Below are 21,425 nucleotides of genomic sequence, written 5' to 3'. Positions count from 1 at the left end.
GCTATAATCGGTTAAAAAAAAAAGTATTGTATTTGCGTCCTTTCTGAGTTCAATGCGTAAAAAGACACAAATTGCGTTAACACCAACACAACACGGTCATGTGATCCGTGACGTAGAGTGAAGAACCACAGATCCCTTCCCCATCAACAACAATGCTAATCAAGCAGACTTCCTGAGAACCAACAATTACTTTGGACCCCGAACACAAAGATGATGAGTAATACATTTTAGAAGCCGAGTGTTAAACGGATGCAGCTTTATTGAAACATTAAATCATCAACAGCATTGCTAGGTGCTAAACATACCAACTAACGAACAGGATGCTCACTTAATCCTGTTTAGATGAAGATTCAATCACAGTCCTCACCAAGGATTTAAAAAAGTTGCTGCAACTTGCGTCTATTTGTGTCTTTTTCAACATCTTGCGGGATGTCAAAGTCTACCTGCCTGTCGGTCCTTGGCCACATTTGTCTACTAGCAGGTGAGAGATGCATGAATTATAATCTAGAATCTACATTTAGTAAATTTTAGGCGAGACAAAAGTAGCCGCCGGCTTATTGTGCCAACAATAGCAGCATAAGCCAGCATAAGCTCAATGCTATCGTTAAAATAGGTCGTCTGCATTAGCAGTTATAATAACGATATCACTCATATTTGGTTAATTTTCAGGCTCAGGAAATATAAATAGAATATTGTTGGTGCTTTTTGGATATTTTTAGAGGGTTTAATGGGCGCAATAGAGGACCCTAGATCTGGTAACTCAATTGTTAGCTATTTATTTACAATTTCTAATGCATAAAAAAGCCAGGCATATTTGTTCTTGTCTTACATAAGGATTGTGAATGATAAACAGCACATACCAATTTTTGCGTATTTCAAGAATGATTAATCTACAAACCTCAAAACCAGTGAAGTTGGCACGTTGTGTAAATCGTAAATAAAAAGAGAATACAATGATTTGCAAATCCTTTTTATCCAATATTCAATTGAATAGACTGCAAAGAAGAGATACTTAATGTACGAACTGGGAACTTTATTTTTTGCAAATATTGGCTCATTTGGAATTTGATGCCTGCAACATGTTTCAAAAAAGCTGGCAGAAGTGGTACAAAAGACTGAGAAAAGTGAGGAATGCTCATCAAACACTTATTTGGAACATCCCACTGGTGAACAGGCTAGTTGGGAACCGGTTGGTGCCATGATTTGGTATAAAAGCAGCTTCCATGAAATGCTCAGTCATTCACAAACAATGATGGTGCGAGGGTCACCACTTTGTGAGCAAATGCTTGAGCAAATTGTCGAACAGTTTAAGAACAACATTTCTCAACGAGCTATTGCGAAGAATTTAGGGATTTCACCATCTAAGGTCTAATATCAAAAGGTTCAGAGAATCTGGAGAAAACACTGCACGTAAGCGATGATATTACAGACCATGGGTCTGTAATATTTATCAAAGCAACAAACAGAGAGTCGGAAAATTCCCGTTACTGAGGTGGCTAACCATGATGCGTGCAGTTTATCAAAGCAACAAACAAACAATCGGAAAATCCCCGTTACTGAGGTGGCTAACCATGATGCGTGCAGTTTATCAAAGCAACAATCAAACAATCGGAAAATTCCCGTCGTATCAATTCCTAGATATGGTCGTAATTATACTAAATGCACTGGGCATAATAAACACAACATTATTAATATTGCTACTACGGATAATTTGATCAAAAACTCCCTAAAACAGCCCACTACCTATAATATAGGTTTTTTAAACATAAGATCATTGTCTCCCAAAACATTGTTAGTTAATGATATCGTCAGAGACAACAATCTTAACGTCATCGGTCTCAGCGAAACCTGGCTTGAACCAAACGACTTTTTTGCGCTAAATGAGGCATGTCCTCCTAACTTTACACATGCGCATATTGCCCGTCCGCTTAAAAGGGGTGGGGGGGTCGCACTAATATACAACGAAAACTTTAACCTTAGTCCTAACATAAATAATAAATATAAATCGTTTGAGGTGCTTACTATGAGGTCTGTCACACCGCTGCCTCTACACCTGGCTGTTATCTACCGCCCCCCAGGGCCCTGTTCGGACTTTATCAATGAATTCTCAGAGTTCGTTGCTGATCTAGTGACACACGCCGATAATATAATCATAATGGGGGACTTTAATATCCATATGAATACCCCATCGGACCCACCGTGCGTAGCGCTCCAGACTATAATTGATAGCTGTGGTCTCACACAAATAATAAATGAACCCACGCATCGCAACAGTAATACGATAGACCTAGTGCTTGTCAGGGGTATCACCGTTTCCAAAGTTACGATACTCCCGTATACTAAAGTATTGTCCGATCATTACCTTATAAAATTCGAGGTTCAGACGCATGTTCGTCAAACTAATAATAATAATAACTGCTATAGCAGCCGCAACATTAATACGGCCACAACGACAACTCTTGCTGACCTACTGCCCTCGGTAATGGCACCATTCCCAAAATATGTGGGCTCTATTGATAACCTCACTAACAACATTAACGACGCCCTGCGCGAAACCATTGATAACATAGCACCGCTAAAGTTAAAAAAGGCTCCAAAAAAGCGCACCCTGTGGTTTACAGAAGAAACTAGAGCTCAGAAATTATTATGTAGAAAGCTGGAACGCAAATGGCGCACGACTAAACTTGAGGTGCACCATCAAGCATGGAGTGATGGTTTAATAACTTAAAAACGCATGCTTACCTTAGCTAAAGCTAAATATTACTCAAATCTCATCCACCGTAATAAAAACGATCCTAAATTTTTGTTTAGTACGGTAGCATCGCTAACCCAACAAGGGACTCCTTCCAGTAGCTCAACCCACTCAGCTGATGACTTTATGCAATTCTTTAGTAAGAAAATTGAAGTCATTAGAAAGGAGATTAAAGACAATGCGTCCCAGCTACAACGGGGTTCTATTAACACTGACATGATGGTATATACGGCGGATACTGCCCTCCAAAATAGTTTCTCTCGTTTTGAGGAAATAACATTAGAGGAATTGTTACAACGTGTAAATGGAATAAAACAAACAACATGTTTACTTGACCCACTTCCTGGGAAACTGATCAAGGAGCTCTTTGTATTATTAGGTCCGTCAGTGCTAAATATTATAAACTTATCACTTTCCTCGGGCACTGTTCCCCTAGCATTCAAAAAAGTGGTTATTCATCCTCTTCTTAAAAGACCTAACGTCGATCCTGACCTCATGGTAAACTACCGACCGGTGTCTCACCTTCCCTTTATTTAAAAAATCCTCGAAAAAATTGTTGCGGAGCAGTTAAATGAACACTTAGCGTCTAACAATCTATGTGAAACCTTTCAATCCGGTTTCAGGGCAAATCACTCCACGGAGACAGCCCTCGCAAAAATGACTAATGATCTATTACTAACGATGGATTCTGATGCGTCATCTATGTTGCTGCTCCTCGATCTTAGCGCTGCTTTCGATACCGTCGATCATAATATTTTATTAGAACGTATCAAAACACGAATTGGTATGTCAGACTTAGCCCTGTCTTGGTTTAACTCTTATCTTACTGATAGGATGCAGTGTGTCTCCCATAACAATGTGACCTCGGACTACGTTAAGGTAACGTGTGGAGTTCCCCAGGGTTCGGTCCTTGGCCCTGCACTCTTCAGCATTTACATGCTGCCGCTAGGTGACATCATACGCAAATACGGTGTTAGCTTTCACTGTTATGCTGATGACACCCAACTCTACATGCCCCTAAAGCTGACCAACACGCCGGATTGTAGTCAGCTGGAGGCGTGTCTTAATGAAATTAAACAATGGATGTCCGCTAACTTTTTGCAACTCAACGCCAAAAAAACGGAAATGCTGATTATCGGTCCTGCTAGACACCGAACTCTATTTAATAATACAACTCTAACATTTGACAACCAAACAATTAAACAAGGCAACACGGTAAATAATCTGGGTATTATCTTCGACCCAACTCTCTCCTTTGAGGCACACATTAAAAGCGTTACTAAAACGGCCTTCTTTCATCTCCGCAATATCGCTAAAATTCGCTCCATTCTGTCCACTAAAGACGCTGAGATCATTATCCATGCGTTTGTTATGTCTCGTCTCGATTACTGTAACGTATTATTTTCGGGTCTCCCCATGTCTAGCATTAAAAGATTACAGTTGGTACAAAATGCAGCTGCTAGACTTTTGACAAGAACAAGAAAGTTTGATCACATTACTCCTGCACTGGCTCACCTGCACTGGCTTCCTGTGCACTTAAGATGTGACTTTAAGGTTTTACTACTTACGTATAAAATACTACACGGTCTAGCTCCATCCTATCTTGCCGATTGTATTGTACCATATGTCCCGGCAAGAAATCTGCGTTCAAAGGACTCCGGCTTATTAGTGATTCCCAAAGCCCAAAAAAAGTCTGCGGGCTATAGAGCGTTTTCCGTTCGGGCTCCAGTACTCTGGAATGCCCTCCCGGTAACAGTTCGAGATGCCACCTCAGTAGAAGCATTTAAGTCTCACCTTAAAACTCATTTGTATACTCTAGCCTTTAAATAGACTCCCTTTTTAGACCAGTTGATCTGCCGTTTCTTTTCTTTTTCTTCTATGTCCCACTCTCCCTTGTGGAGGGGGTCCGGTCCGATCCGGTGGCCATGTACTGCTTGCCTGTGTATCGGCTGGGGACATCTCTGCGCTGCTGATCCGCCTCCGCTTGGGATGGTTTCCTGCTGGCTCCGCTATGAACGGGACTCTCGCTGCTGTGTTGGATCCGCTTTGGACTGGACTCTCGCAACTGTATTGGATCCATTATGGATTGAACTTTCACAGTATCATGTTAGACCCGCTCGACATCCATTGCTTTCCTCCTCTCCAAGGTTCTCATAGTCATCATTGTCACCGACGTCCCACTGGGTCATTATTGTCACCGATGTCCCACTGGGTGTGAGTTTTCCTTGCCCTTATGTGGGCCTACTGAGGATGTCGTAGTGGTTTGTGCAGCCCTTTGAGACACTAGTGATTTAGGGCTATATAAGTAAACATTGATTGATTGATTGATGGGTCCCTCAGGTGGTACTGCATCAAAAAGCAACGTCAGTATGTAAGGGATATCACCACATAGGTTTAGGAAGACTTCAGAAAACCGCTGTCAGTAACTACAGTTTGTCGCTACATCTGTAAGTGTAAGTTAAAACTCTACTATGCAAAGCGAAAGACATTTATCAACAACATCCAGAAACGCTGCCGGCTTCGCTGGCCCGAGCTCATCGAAGATGGACTGATGGAAAGTGGAAAAGTGTTCTGTGGTCTGACTTGTCCACATTTCAAATTATTTTTGGAAACTCTGGACGTTGTGTCCTCCGGACCAAAGAGGAAAAGAACCATCCGGATTGTTCTAGGCGCAAAGTTGAAAAGCCAGCATCTGTGATTGTATGGGGGTGTATTAGTGCCCAAGGCATGGGTAACTTACACATCTGTGAAGGCACCATTAATGCTGAAAGGTACATACAGGTTTTGGAGCAACATATGTTGCCATCCAAGCAACGTTATCATGGACGCCCCTGCTTATTTCAGCCAAACAATGCCAAGCCACGTTTTACAACAGTGTGGCTTATAGTAAAAGAGTGCGGGTACTAGACTGGCCTCCCTTTAGTCCAGACCTGTCTCCCATTGAAAATGTGTGGCAAATTATGAAGCTTAAAATACCACAACGGAGACTGTTGAACAACTTAAGCTGTACATCAAGAAAGAATAGGAAAGAATTTCACTTCAAAAAAATTGGTCTCCTCAGTTTCCAAACCTTTACTGAGTGTTGTTAAAAGGAAAGGCCATAAAACACAGTGGTAAAAATGCCTCTGCGACAACTTTTTTGCAATGTGTTGCTGCCATTAAATTTGTAGTGAAGTGAAGTGAATTATATTTATTTAGCGCTTTTTCTCTAGTGACTCAAAGCGCTCTACATAGTGAAACCCAATATCTAAGTTACATTTAAACCAGTGTGGGTTGCACTGGGAGCAGATGTGTAGAGTTTCTTGCCCAAGGACACAATGGCAGTGACTAGGATGGCAGAAGCTCGGATCTAACCTGGAACCCTCAAGTTGCTGGCACGACCACTCTACCAACCGAGCTATACCGCCCCAAGTTATTTATTATTATTTCGCCCCAAAAATTAAGTTTCTCAGTTCGGACTTTAAATATCTTGTCTTTGCAGTCTATTCAATTGAATATAAGTTGAAAAGGATTTACAAATCATCGCATTCTGTTTTTATTTACCATTTACACAACGTGCCAACTTCACTGGTTTTGGGTTGTACTGTATAATAACATGGTCAGAGTGCGGAAGTGGTGTCATCCGACCACGAATCTACGGAAATTGCTGAAGATGTTTGAAGTGGAATATTCAAAATGGCCAACTTAATTTGTGGCATTTTGTGATGTTGGACACTATTTTCGCATACCTTGGGGATTGTAAATACAATTGGATATGGTTTAATGCAGTGCTTCTCAACCTTTTTTCAGGGATGTACCCCCTGTGAACATGTTTTTAATTCAAATACCCCCTAATCAGAGCAAAGCATTTTTGGTTGAAAAAAAGAGATAAAGAAGTAAAATACAGCACTATGTCATCAGTTTCTGATTTATTAAATTGTATAACAGTGCAAAATATTGCTCATTTGTAGTGGTCTTTCCTGAACTATTTGGAAAAAATGAAATAAAAAATAAGTAAAAACTTGTTGAAAAATAAACAAGTGATTCAATGATAAATGCAGATTTATCTACATAGAAGTAAGTATCAACCTTAAGTGCCCTCTTTGGGGATTGTAATAGAGATCCATCTGGATTCATGAACTTCATTCCAAACATTTCTTCACAAAAAAAGAAATCTTTAACATCAATATTTATGGAACATGTCCACAAAAAATCTAGCTGTCATCACTGAATATTGCATTGTTGCATTTCTTTTCACACTTTATGAACTTACATTCATATTTTGTTGAAGTATTATTCAATAAATATATTTATAAAGGATTTTTGAATTGTTGCTACTTTTAGAGTACTTAAAAAAATCTCACGTACCCTTTGGCATACCTTGACCTTACAAAAGATGCAGTGATAAAATAATACAGTTATTGAAAATATAATTTGAAAAACAAATCAGTAAAGGATTGGCTTTTCTAGTGTTGCATCGTTATTACATTAGAATACTAGCGATTATTATGTTAATAATAATGAATATAGAATAAATGCTATGCTTGTCATTGATTGATCCATGTTGTCATCTCCAGGGGGCCAGCCGGATGCGAGGCCGTTTGGGAAGCATGGGAAGCATGAGCAGCTTTGAAAGAGTAAGTGTCCTTTTTGGGATTCTGGGAATTGACATATCTTGCTTATTTTTCTTTAAAAAACCTGTGATACATGATCTTCCAGTCACATGCTGCTGCCTGCTCATGTGGTCACGTAATAACGATACAGAGAATGCAACGCAGGCCAAGGCTTATGTGCGCCTGCCAGTCTGCCATTTGGGCCGCGGTGTCACAGTTGTGTAGAATGTTGAACCACGGTGTGACGCAGTCCCTGCGACGACTTCATAAGAGACATATTATATATCAAACAGTGACAGATTAAGCCGATGGTGATGTAGTTTATAAGCGTGTAAGAATTATGATATACTGAAAGTTCTGGAAGTGCAATGACCTACATGAAAGAGAATATCCATAGACATCATGGCAACACTAAATTGGCCCTAGTGTGTGAATGTGAGTGTGAATGTGTCTGTCTATCTGTGTTGGACCTGTGATGAGGTGGCGACTTGTCCAGGGTGTACTCCGCCTTCTGCCCAATTGTAGCTGAGATAGACTCCAACGCCCCCCGTGACCCCGAAGGGAAAAAGCGTAAGTCCAAATTAACGTCAAAAACTGTCATTTTTTCAACAATACTGAATACATTTTGTTAAAAAACTTACAAAATTATTGGGGACAGGTCTAATAAAAGTAGGTAAAAAAAAAAATCATGTTTAAAATATGTTTTAGGAAATATTCAGATTTATTCATATTTTTATAAATCTGTCATATTTTCTAAAAAAATTATTGGGATTGATATCTGTTCATTATTAATACATCAAATCCAAATTAAAGTAAAAAACATGGATCTAAGAAATATTCAATACTTTTAATTGTATTTGTACAAATTACACCTTTTTTAGGAAACTCACATATTTTGTTTTTTTTCTTCTGATTGCAGTGCATTTTAAAAGACTAAAATCTTATTGTGAAAATTTGTCAGATTGTCTGCAAATGTTAGACAATTTTTAGTGCATTGTTACGTTCAAAATCCTAACGTTTCACGCTTTTAAATGCTTTAAAAAGAATATTATTTTGAAAAATACTTATTTTTACAGTATATATGTTTTATTTTTTATTAATTACAGTCTCTTTTTTGGGGGGAGTGTACATAATCCTGCTAAATTTCCACCTAAGTATGAATGCGGAGTGAATGAATAATGGGTTATCGCTTCTCTGTGAGCGCTTTGATTGATTGATTGATACTTTTATCAGTAGATTGCACAGTTCAGTACATATTCCGTACAATTGACCACTAAATGGTAAAACCCAAATACGTTTTTCAACTTGTTTAAGTCGGGGTCCAGCTTTGAGTGTCTAATAGAAAGGCGCTCTGTAAATCTTATCCATTATTTTTATTATTACATTTTGAAATTATGGATAATATTTTTAAGAGCTTTTCAGTCTTAGAAAAAAAACATTTTTTTAGTTAACTTCTTCTTTGTGGGGTTTTTTAACCTCTTAATTCAATCTGAACAAAATTTCAATGTTGGGAATTTGTCAGATTTTTGGCTATTTTTATGGATGCATTTTGCTACATTTTGTGCGTACAAATTCCTAATTCTCGTCCTTTATAACTTCTTCGATTAATTAATGTACAAAATGTCACTACATTTTAACGGTAGAGAACATTTTTTCAAATAAAATAGATTTTTCAAATAATTAAAAAAAACATTGACACAAGTATAATCCTACTAATTTGTTATATATCAGAACGTTGATGAAAATGATGAGTGGATTTAATATTTGTGCATATATGTGGATGTAATTATATATACTGAAAATTATTATACATTAGATAATTATGTTTTGTATTACTGATCAACACCAATTTATTATATGTCAGTGTTGGGGCTGGACATTATAAGCGTTCCTGCTCCTTTTCAGACTCACCATGTATTTGTTTTTTTTGTGTATTTTTTAAAAGTAGGATATTGTCATACTGTTTTTCTTATTTGAAATGTGTAGATTAAGAGTATTTTTGGTTTATTCTGTCCAAAAAAATAGCAATAAAAAATGGGTTATAGTAGGGCAATATCAATGTTTTTAAATGTTTTTCACGCATTGTTAGTTTAAAATTTGATGATACATATTTACAATATTGTTTTCAAAAACTATTTCATTTAAAGGGATGTGTCTTTGCATAGTGTTTAATTGTGGAACAGGGTCCGTTGGTATTCTATGATTTAGTTCATTGTGGAAAGCTGGAAGAGGAATAATAGCCCAGGCATTTCCAAACTTTTTGATATTTTAAATTTTTTAGATTAATACAAAATGTAATAATTTTTTCCTGTCAAGTTTGGTCCGGGGATCAAGAAAGGTCTTAGTTATTATGGGTCTACTGAAAATGTGACCGAATCTGCTGGGTCAAAAGTATACATACGGCAATGTTAATATTTGGTTACATGTCCTTTGACTAGTTTCACTGCAATAAGGCGCTTTTAGTAGCCATCCACAAGCCTCTGGCAAGCTTCTGGTTCAATTTTTGACGTCTCCTCTTGACAAAATTGGTGCAGTTCAGCTAAATTTGTTGGTTTTCTGATATGGACTTTTTTCTTCAGCATTGTCCACATGTTCTCAATAGGGTTTTGGTCAGGACTTTGGGAGAGACATTTTAAAACCTTAATTCTGGCCTGATTGAACAATTCCTTTACCACTTTTGACGTGTGTTTTGGGGTCATTGTCCTGTTGGAAGACCCGACTGCGCCCAAGACCCAACCTCTGGGCTGATGTTTTTAGGTTGTCCTGAAGAATTTGGAAGTAATTCTCCTTTTTCATTGTCCCATTTACTCTTTGTAAAGCAGCAAAACCGTCCCAGAGCATTATACTACCACCACCATGCTCGACGCTGGGAATGGTGTTCGTGGGATTATTTGTCATCCAAACATAGTGCTGGGTATTGTGGCCAAACAGCTTAATTTTTGTTTCATCGGACCACAGAACTTCCCTCCAGAAGGTTGTATCTTTGTCCATGTGATCAGCAGCAAACTTTTGACGAGCGTTAAGGTGTCACCTCTGGAGCAAAGGCTTCCTTCTTGCATGGTAGCCTCTCAGTCCATGGCGATGCGAAAAAAGCTTGACTGTGGACACTGACACCTGGGTTCTAGCAGCTTCCAATTCATTGCAGACCTACTTTTTGGTGGTTCCCGGTTGACTCTTGATCAGCCTGACCAATTTTCTCTCAGCAGCAGGTGATTGCTTGTGTTTTCTTCCTGATCGTGGCAGTGACAAAACTGTGCCATGCACTTTATACTTACGAACAATTGTCTGCACAGTTGCTCTTGGGACCTTAAGCTGCTTCGAAATGGCTCCAAGTCATTTTGCTGACTTGTTCAAGTCAATGATTCGTTTTAACAGATCTGTGCTGAGTTCCTTTGACTTTCCCATTGTCGCGTTTGGGCTCAGAGAAGTCAACAGGTGTCGTCAATCATAATTACTCACATGAAGTTAAGAGGCCATGCCATGAAGCTAATTTAATTTGATTGTAACTTTTCTATGTCACCAAAATTGATAATGTATGTTGCTGTATGTATAGCCAGCATATTTGGTCGCATTTTCAGTAGACCCATAATAAATACATAAAAGAACCAAACTTCATGAATGTTTTTTGTGACAAACAAGTATGTGCTCCAATCGCTCTATCACAAAAAAATAACAGTTGTAGAAAATATTGGAAACTCAAGACAGCCATGACATTATGTCCTTCACAAGTGTATGTAAACTTTTGACCTCGACTGTAAATTGCAAATATAACTTTAGATTTGATATTAAGTAAACTTTTTTTTTCTGTTGCATGCCGTTTTTGTCAAAGAAATCCCTGTATTTTATTGAAAAACACATAATATTCTATATTTCCCCCCCAAAAAAGCTTTCAAAGTGGAATATTTAATGTGAAGTACAAAACCCAAAACCAGTGAAGTTGGCACGTTGTGTAAATAATAAATAAAAACAGAATACAATGATTTGCAAATCCTTTTCAACTTATATTAATTTGAATAGACTGCAAAGACAAGATATTTAATCTTCCAACTGAGAAGCTAATTTTATTTTTGCAAATAATCATTATCTTAGAATATAATGGCAGCAACACAGTGCAAAAAAGTTGTCACAGGGGCATTTTTACCACTGTGTTACATGGCCTTTCCTTTTAACAACACTCAGTAAATGTTTGGGAACTGAGGAGACCAATTTTTGAAGTGTAATTATTTCCCATGCTAGCTTGATGTACAGCTGAAGTTGTTGAACAGTCTTTGTTGTGGTATTTTAGGCTTCATAATGCGCCACACATTTTCAGTGGGAGGCAGATCTGGACTACAGGCAGGCCAGTCTAGTTCCGTCACTCTTTTACTAGCAGAGTTTTAATTTGCACATACAGATGTAGCGACAAACTGTAGTTACTGACCGTGGTTTTCTGAGGTTTCCTGAGCCCATGTGGTGATATCCTTTACACACTGATGTCGCTTGTTGATGCAGTATCGGCTGAGGGATCCAAGGTCACGGCATTGAATGTTGGTTTTACAGCCTTTCTAGAGGGTCCATGAACCTTTTGATGACTGTAGATGGTGAAATCCCTAAATTTCTTGCAATATCTCGTTGATAAATGTTGTTGTTATACTATTCGACAATTTGCTCACGCATTTGTTCACAATTTGGTGACGCCCCATCCTTGTTTGTGAATGTACCCAATCATGGCACCCACCTCTCTCCAATTAGCCTGTTCACTTGTGTGATGTTCCAAATAAGTGTTTGATGAGCATTTCTCAATTTTCTTAGTCTTTTTTGCCACATGCCATCTTTTTTTGAAACACGTTGCGTTCATCAAATTCCAAATGAGCTAATATTTGCAAAAAATAACAAAGTTTACCAGTTGGAACATTAAGTATCTTGTCTTTGCATTCTATTCAATTGAATATAGGTTGAAAAGGATTTTCAAATCATTACCTTTTACATATTGTGCCACCTTCACTGGTTTTGGGTTTTGTAATTGGAGCCTTAAATGGTTCAACAATTCAGAACAACATTGATTTTAATGTAATATTTTTTTAAATCCCACTAAACCCTTGGCGTTTCAAAAGGGGCCCACTTATTAAAGTGTTAAAAATCTGTCTGCAGATTATAAATTTTTGTAATTCTTTCTGAGTTATTTTTTGTGTTATTTTTCCTTTTTTCATAGAAACCGTTTTATCACATGGCAAACATACAAAATATGCAATATTTCCCCCAAAATATTTAAAAGTGTAATATTTGATTTGAAGTGATTACGGCCTTGAATAGGGCAGTAATTCATAACAATGTTAATTTTGATGCATTATTTTTTTTTTTGTAGCTATGGCAACTCTAAAGAACTAAAAACCAGCTCAATGGCCCTGTGGTTAGAGTGTCCGGCCTGAGATCTGTAGGTTGTGATTTCAAACACCGGCCGAGTCAAAAATGGAACCCATTATCTCCCTGCTTGGCAATCAGCATCAAGGGTTGGAATGGGGGGTTAAATCACAAAAATGATTCCTGAGCGTGGCCACAGCTGCTGCTTACTGCTCCCCTCACCTCTCCGGGGTTAGAACAAGAGGATGGGTCAAATGCAGAGGGTCATTTCACCACACCTCGTGTGTGTGTGACTATAAGTGGTACTTTATCTTTTAACATTAAAATAGAAAATAACATCCTGCATGGCAGCTTTGTGTTATTTGAGTCAACTTTGCAACGTTGTTCTCATTATATTTCACCTGTTTGCTTCTTTATTCTACTTTTTAATGTTTTTTTTTAACAGTATTTTTAGAATATGTTAAAAACTAAGCTGTGGGCCAGAAATAGTCCAAGGGTGGCACTTTGGACACCCCCTTTGTTCGCCTTTATTCCTTCATCTAATGTTTAGTTTTTCCACTCCGTTAACCTCAGGATGTTCTCAGGATGCCAGGCAGGAACTCCCGAGTCCGAGTTTGGACTTATGCTGAGTGGAGCTTGTGGAGACTTCCTCTTTTTTTATTGTTTTTACAGAGAAGCACTCGGGCTGATGTTGTTATTTTAGCTATTAAAGAACGTGGTGCCGCTTCCTTTCGGCGTATCACCGAGCACATGTGAGTCATATGACCAGGCTCATTAGCATACAATGGGTGAAGGCGGCGCACGAGCAGATGTGCGCACAGAAGGGACAGAGGTGTTGTTGAGCGCAGATTAGTTTTCCTTTATTGACGCCTAACCTGAGCCGTCCTTTCCAGCAGGATGAGGAATCGACGGGTCTGTCGCCGCCGGCGTCCCCGCCTCCTTTCCCAGACGACGACCCGGAAGCCGGCTTGCAGTTCCGTCGGCGCGCTCACACCTTCAGCCATCCGCCCGTGAAGAAGCGCATCTCCTTTGAAGGCCAAGGGAAGCCGGCGCCGCTACGCCGGCAGCAGTCTGTCACGCAGGAAGCTCTGCAAAGCAGGTAGCGACAAAAAGTTCTTTTCACTTCGTCTTTTTTTACGTTAAACTCCTCCAAAAATGTCCAATGTGCCCGAAATTCAGTATTCTGACACAGTTATTTAGTTTATATATGACAAGCATTTATATATTACAAAAAATTAAGAGTAATGCATATTGCAACAACAAAAAAAGAGAATCACAATATTGTATGCATCAATTTATACAAGGGGCAAAGATATAGTGGGGCAAAAAAGTATTTAGTCAGCCACCGATTGTGCAAGTTCTCCCACTTAAAATGATGACAGAGGTCTGTAATTTTCATCATAGGTACACTTCACCATTGAGAGACAGAATGTGAAAAAAAAAATCCAGGAATTCACATTGTAGGAATTTTTAAGAATTTATTTGTAAATTATGGTGGAAAATAGGTATTTGGTCAACCATTCAAAGCTCTCACTGATGGAAGGAGGTTTTGGCTCAAAATCTCACGATACATGGCCCCATTCATTCTTTCCTTAACACGGATCAATCGTCCTGTCCACTTAGCAGAAAAACAGCCCCAAAGCATGATGTTTCCACCCCCATGCTTCACAGTAGGTATGGTGTTCTTGGGATGCAACTCAGTATTCTTCTTCCTCCAAACACGACGAGTTGAGTTTATACCAAAAAGTTATATTTTGGTTTCCTCTGACCACATGACATTCTCCCAATCCTCTGCTGTATCATCCATGTATCCATTTTGGTATAAACTCAACGCGTCGTGTTTGGAGGAAGAAGAATACTGAGTTGCATCCCAAGAACACCACACCTACTGTGAAGCATGGGGGTGGAAACATCATGCTTTGGGGCTGTTTTTCTGCTAAGGGGACAGGACGATTGATCCGTGTTAAGGAAAGAATGAATGGGGCCATGTATCGTGAGATTTTGAGCCAAAACCTTATTCCATCAGTGAGACCTTTGAATGGTTGACCAAATACTTATTTTCCACCATAATTTACAAATACATTCTTTAAAATTCCTACAATGTGAATTCCTGGATTTTCTTTTCACATTCTGTCTCTCACAGTTGAAGTGTACCTGTGATGAAAATTACAGACCTCTGTCATCAGTTTGAGTGGGAGAACCTGAACAATCGGTGGCTGACTAAATAATTTTTTGCCCCACTGTATATTTTTTTTAAACTTGTGACTTCCCGCGGGCCGGATTTTGGACGCTGGCGGACTGTATCCAGCCTGCGGGCCATGCTTTTGGGACCCCTGATTTATACAATTGGTCACTGCTCTTTCTTTTCCCTGCTTTAATAGTAAATACCCTTTTAAAGGTAACTTCAGTAGAAAGTGATTACGGCACTAAAAAAAGAAAAAGAAAAAGTGGCACTATTAATCCAGCAGAGGGCGGTGTCGCACAAGTCCATTTAGTCAATATTGTCCAGCTGGAAGATGCTTTGACAAGAAGTTTGACTGCATGTTTTGTAAGAACGAAACTGTTAATGTGAAAAGGTTTAGAGCATGGGCTCATTTGCGGCCCATAGCTTATTTTTTAACGGTCCGCGGCACAATTTTTAGCATTGTAATATTAGCAAGCTCGATTTTGCAGCTTCAAATATTTTGGTACTTGACAAATGATACATTCATATATTAGGGTTTTTTCCGTTAATTTTGTAGTTATACACCTCAGTCGTATTTTGGTAGTTGATTCATGCCAATGTTAGCATGCTAGTGTTTTAAATGAACTTTTCAGGTACATACCTCAGACAACACGTTAACGTTAGCATTTTAGCATGCTAACATATGCATGCTAGCCTTTTTGGCTCATTTAGTGTCATATTTTGGTATTTCATAAATGCTAACGGTAAGCATGTTATTGTTAGCATGTTAGCACAGTATTGTTGCCATGCTAGCTTTTTATCTTATTTTGCTTATATTTTTTTGTTACTTGACGCTAACTTTTAGCATTTCAGTTTGGCTTTGGCTCTTCAGCATTCACATGACATTTCTACTGCAAACATCTATATATTGTGCTGGTTTTGAAGGTGAAAACCACCAAAATGGCCCCCGCATCTTTTGATTTGTCAGTCTGTGGGCACGTCTGGTTTAGAGTATTCAAAATTGGCATTTCTGGGGCTTTTTCATGAATGTGTCCCTAATATAGTATTTTTTTTCCATTAACTCAGGGTCTAACATCGGGGATTTACTGTACATTTTTGGTACACTTGGAATTTTGAAATGCACTAGCTAAAATTACAACTTCATTCTCATAATCAAATCAATTAGTTATTTCTTATTGCATTACTTTTTATCAATACACAACTTGTAACTAACTCCTGAATTATGTACACATTTTTTTAATTTTTCAACAATACAGTGCGACTTTATTACTCGGTCATTACAGATTTTTTATTTTCTTAAGCCTGATGTTATGACTTTGTTCCACAGAATATGTATGTATTTTAAAAATATAATTTGAATTTCTATAAAGTTACTCAGTGTTATTATTTTACTTTTGGAATCGTAACTTGCTCTCGAATATTATAATTTTAAGATGGTCTTTATTTTTTTCTCTCAGAAAATCTTTTTTCACATAATGTAACAACTTTTTTTCTCATAACCTGACACTTTTTTACCCATACGCACTTTCTTCCTGTTATTACTTTTGTTTTTATTATACTGTATAACAAAAATGTTGTGAGTTTATATTATATTTTAATCCTATGTTCTGACATTGTTTTTGTAAGTCCTTTTTTCCCCTTCACTTTGAATGTGCTACTTTTTTCTCTTGACATTACTACTTTTTTCTTGCAATGACTTTTTCTCATATTGCATATTTTTTCACCATGAATTAACTTTATTCTTCTAAGAGTGTAACTTTGTTTTCCACAGTACAACTTTAAACGAGTAATATTAAACCTTTGTTTCCATTTCCCCCCCATAAATAACACTTTTTCCACATAAAAAATATATTCTCATAACTTTTTTGCCGAAGCAATATTAAGTTTTCTTCACAAAATACATACACAAAAAAAATTACGACTTTGACTTTAAATTAGCGATTTTAATCCTGAACTCTTGACATGTTTCTCCTAATATTACTGCTTTTATTAAATGACTTTATTCTCGTATTTTTACTTTTTTTTCCCAACTAAACACAACTTTAAGTCATAAAAAAATAAACACATATTTGTCATAAATGTCATCCGTACAGTACGGCAACATTTTTCCCCACACAATTCTACAATTTAATACTACTCATTGTACAACTGGCTTATTCAAGTCATTTTGCAACATCTTCTCTTAATATTACTTTTTTTCACAAAAAAGGATTGAAAAAAATCTGGAACACTACGACTTTATATCTTATTCAGATTTTATTTCACTCTTTTCTTGAATATTACAAAAATTTACGACATTATCTTTGTAAATTATGTCTTTCTAAAATTATTATAGCAGTTTATTTTTTTGTAAAAGCGGAATTCCTGTAATGCAAAGTTTTCACTAAAAACGTGATTGTTATAATATTGTGTTTAAAAAAAAAATCACAACACTGCTACTGGTGATGTTACGATTTTAATATTCTATTACATAATATATCAGCTTCTTCTCGTACCAGCAATAATATTCTCCTAAATTAACATATATTTATATATATATATATATATATATATATATATATATATATATATATATATATATATATATATATATATATATATATATATATATATAATTTTTTTTTTAAAGCAAAACACAATTTTTAAAAAGGAAAAATCTATTTTCTACACAAAATCACAATGTTATTACAATACAATTACAATACACAGCACTACAAATATGACTGTACTTGAATAGTTTGCCAAATAAAAGGCTGTATCATAAACTTAAAGGCCTACTGAAATGAGATTTTCTTATTTAAACGGGGATAGCAGGTCCATTCTATGTGTCGTACTTGATCATTTCGCGATATTGCCATGGCAGAGAGAGAACATCCACGATAAAGTTCGCAACTTTCGGTACTAACAGAAAAGCCCTGCCTCTACCGGAAGTCGCAGACGATGACGTCACGTGTTGATGGCTCCTGACATATTCACATCGTCTTTAATGGGAGCCTCCAACAAAAACAGCTATTCGGACCGAGAAAACGACAATTTCCCCATTAATTTGTGCGAGGATGAAAGGTTCGTGTTTTGTGGATATTGATAGCGACAGACTAGAAAAAAAAAAAAAAAACGCGATTGCATTGGGACGGATTCAGATGTTTGTAGACACATTTACTAGGATAATTCTGGGAAATCCCTTATCTTTCTATTGTGTTGATAGTGTTTTAGTGAGTTTAACAATACCTAATAGTCGGGTGTTAGGTACGGGTGTCTTGACGCCAATGTCTCAGCGAAGTCGACGGCAGCTTTATCGACGGGACAAGCTCAGCTGATCTCTGGTAAGAAGCGACTTTTTACCACAATTTTCTCACTGAAACCTGCTGGTTGACATTCGGTCGTTATCCTTGCTCGCTTGACCGCGCTCTGATCCATTGTAAAGTTTCACCTCCGGAAATTTTAAACAAGGAATCACCATGTGTTTGTGTGGCTAAAGGCTAAAGCTTCCCAACTCCATCTTTCTACTTTGACTTCTCCAATATTAATTGAAAAAATTGCAAAAGATTCAGCAACGCAGATCTCCAAAATACTGTGTAATTATGCCGTTAAAGCAGACGACTTTTAGCTGTGTGTGTGCGTAGCGCTCATATTCCCTAGCAGCCCGCGACGTCAAGCGTACACGTCATCATTACGCGACGTTTTCAAGAAAAAACTCCCGGGAAATTTAAAATTGCAATTTAGTAAACTGAAAAGGGCGTATTGGCATGTGTTGCAATGTTAATATTTCATCATTGATATATAAACTATCAGACTGCGTGTTGGGTAGTAGTGGGTTTCAGTAGGCCTTTAAAGAGAAAAAGAAAAAAGAATGCACAGAATTAGTCGGTTTTCCACTAAGTATACGGTTGTTTTTGTACTATAACCTACTGTATTCACAAATAATTTTCAAAATAAAACTACCGAAGAATATTGAGCGGAAGCTTTACATTGTTGTTGCAGTAGCTGCAGTAGTAAATGTTGCATCATTCTCACACGCTCAGCTGACTGCACAATATGATTCATTTGCAGCCTCCAGCTCCTCGTCAACAATAACCAATAAACGATAACTTTGCACCTTTACACACATCAAACCCCCCTTATTTCCCCTTTTTGCCCCTTTCCCATGTGTGTAACGTGTTTGTTTTCCATGTGCGCTCAAACAGTCCCGTGGCCGTGTCGAGAACGCGCAGCGTGTCGGAGAGCCAGTCCTTCAGCCTCCCCTCCTCCTTCTCCGCTCCCACTTTCCTGAAAAGCTTTTACCAGGGCTCGCTGGGCTCCCTCAGCTCGCTGACAGACAGCGGGAGCCTCAGGAGGTGACGGTGCTCTATAAACTGTCTGAAATAATTCCTACTATTACCGGGGGGGTGACAGGACATGTTTACGTGTTGGCCGTCCAAACACTTTAACACCCAGCTTTTTAAACGTCTTTTTTTTTGTCTTTTCCTGAGAACATTGTCCAGCCTTTTCTTTCCTGCCACCGGACACGCCCTCTTCCTGTTTCGCTCAGAAGTAGAAGGGGACGCTGATACGCCCCCACCCCTCCGACCTCTGTTGTGGCGCTTGCATGTGAACGTGGAACTCTTGGCTGCACAATTCACGCCTCTAACCGGATTGCAGCTTGTGTATTTATTAACATCAGCCTCCCTGACAGGACTTCAAGTGTGACGCTCAGGTGAAGCGTGGGTGTCCGCTTGGCGCAGAAGGAAAGGTTAACGTTTGCAGGATGGAGGAGTTTTACCCAGGCAGAGCCTTGTCAAATGTCACTCGCACAGGATCACCCTCATTACGGCAATGAATAAATCATCATTGTCTGTTGAGGAGACCTTTCACAACAGCTGCAAAATAGTGTATAAATTAGGCCTGGGCGATAAAACAATAACAATATATATCACGATAGACACGTGATCAATATCAATAGAAAATGGGGTCGATAGAACGTTCGATAATTTCACTGAGTTCTGTTAGAAAAAAATAGGAAGAAAGGGCGATGGGAAACCGCACGGCATTCTGGGGGGTGTAGGCAGAGGAGAGGCTTTGGCCTCTCGACCTGAACCACAAGGCAATCTGGGAAATGCTAACAGGAAAAAAAAAAAAAAAGCAACAACGGCTAGCTGACAACGAGGAGTGATACGAAACGGGAATATGAGTGCGGCAGCACGAGAGGAACTTGTAAATAAAAAAATATGAAAAAAATATTCTGTAAGACATGTTTGTTTCTGCTTGCTTAATGTGACTGTTATTTATTTGCATATATTGTTACCAATATGGCTTTAAAGCCTGAGTTGCACACTACTAATTTCTTAATTACAATACTTTGTACATTTTGTTGGATTAAGCATTTATTTAATGTCATTATTTGCACATCGACCAGTATTTTCATTTATTTGACTGTTTTTCATAATGGTGACCTCGTTCTAAAGGTTAAAGGTTATATTTAAAATAAAAGTATTTAAATTCAGCCTTTTTTCTCCTGGTCTTTATTTAGAATATTTTTTTTTTAAATCAATAATTATCGTTATCGACTGATATGAAACACTTATATCGTGATACATTTTTTAGTCATATCGCCCAGCCTTAGTATAAATATAGTACATGCGATCATTTCAAAGTTGTAATGTTACTGGAAAAAAAGTTTCACGAAATCATTGCGTAACCTTAAAGGGGAACTGCACTTTTTCGTAATTGTGCTTATCGTTCACAATCATTATGAAAGACATGACTGATGGATTTTTTAAAAATGCATTCTAACTTGTAAATAAGTGTAAATAAAAGTTTGCTTACAGTGGAGGCAATGGGAGCTCATCTATTTCGCCCATAAAACCCAATAAATAACCATTCAAAAAGCACCAACAACACTCCATCCATTCATCCTTGTTCCTCCACCTATCCAATGTTGGCTCGCGGGGGCAGCAGCCTAAGCAGAGAAGCCCAGACTTCCCTCTCCCCAGCCACTTCGTCCAGCTCCTCCCGGGGGATCCTGAGGCCAGCCGGGAGACATAGTCTTCCCAACATGTCCTGTGGCCTCCTACCGGTCGGACGTGCCCTAAACACCTCCCGAGGGAGGCGTTCAGGTGGCATCCTGACCAAATGGCCGAACCACCTCATCTGGCTCCTCTCGATGTGGAGGAGCAGCGGCTTTACTTTTAGTTCCTCCCAGATTGCAGAGATTTTCACCCTATCTCTAAGGGAGAGCCCCCGCCACCCGGCGGAGGAAACTCTTATTGGCCGCTTGTACCCGTGATCTTGTCTTTTCGGTCATAACTAGAGATGTCCGATAATGGCTTTTTTTGCCGATATTCTGATATTGTGCAACTCTTAATTACCGATTCCGATATGAACCGATACCGATATATACAGTCGTTTTGTTGTGATGCCCCGCTGGATGCATTAAACAATGTAACAAGGTTTTCCAAAATGAATCAACTCAAGTTATGGAAAAAAGTGCCAACATGGCACTGCCATATTTATTATTGAAGTCACAATGTGCATCATTTTTTTTAACATGCCTCAAAACAGCAGTTTGGAATTTGGGAAA

General features: G+C 38.3%; 1 protein-coding gene across 3 annotated transcripts in view; it reads left to right on the top strand.

Annotated features, from left to right (window-relative positions):
- Positions 1 to 21,425, top strand: part of tbc1d4 (TBC1 domain family, member 4) — a 123,701-nt gene that overhangs the window by 67,160 nt on the left and 35,116 nt on the right. Inside the window, exons 11-13 of one of the 3 annotated variants that reach the window (XM_061879764.1) lie at positions 7,309 to 7,368; positions 13,581 to 13,783; positions 19,054 to 19,203. In XM_061879764.1, coding sequence (XP_061735748.1) covers positions 7,309 to 7,368; positions 13,581 to 13,783; positions 19,054 to 19,203 — 413 coding nt within the window. Of the gene's footprint in view, positions 1 to 7,308; positions 7,369 to 13,577; positions 13,784 to 19,053; positions 19,204 to 21,425 lie in introns of all 3 variants that reach the window. The other 2 variants (XM_061879763.1, XM_061879765.1) reach the window with 2 other exon arrangements.

Source organism: Nerophis ophidion, linkage group LG19 (assembly GCF_033978795.1).
Source record: "Nerophis ophidion isolate RoL-2023_Sa linkage group LG19, RoL_Noph_v1.0, whole genome shotgun sequence".
In the NCBI taxonomy this organism is placed as follows: domain Eukaryota; kingdom Metazoa; phylum Chordata; class Actinopteri; order Syngnathiformes; family Syngnathidae; genus Nerophis; species Nerophis ophidion.
Note: the sequence above shows the minus strand (reverse complement) of the source record. Positions and strands in the feature narration are given on the sequence as shown.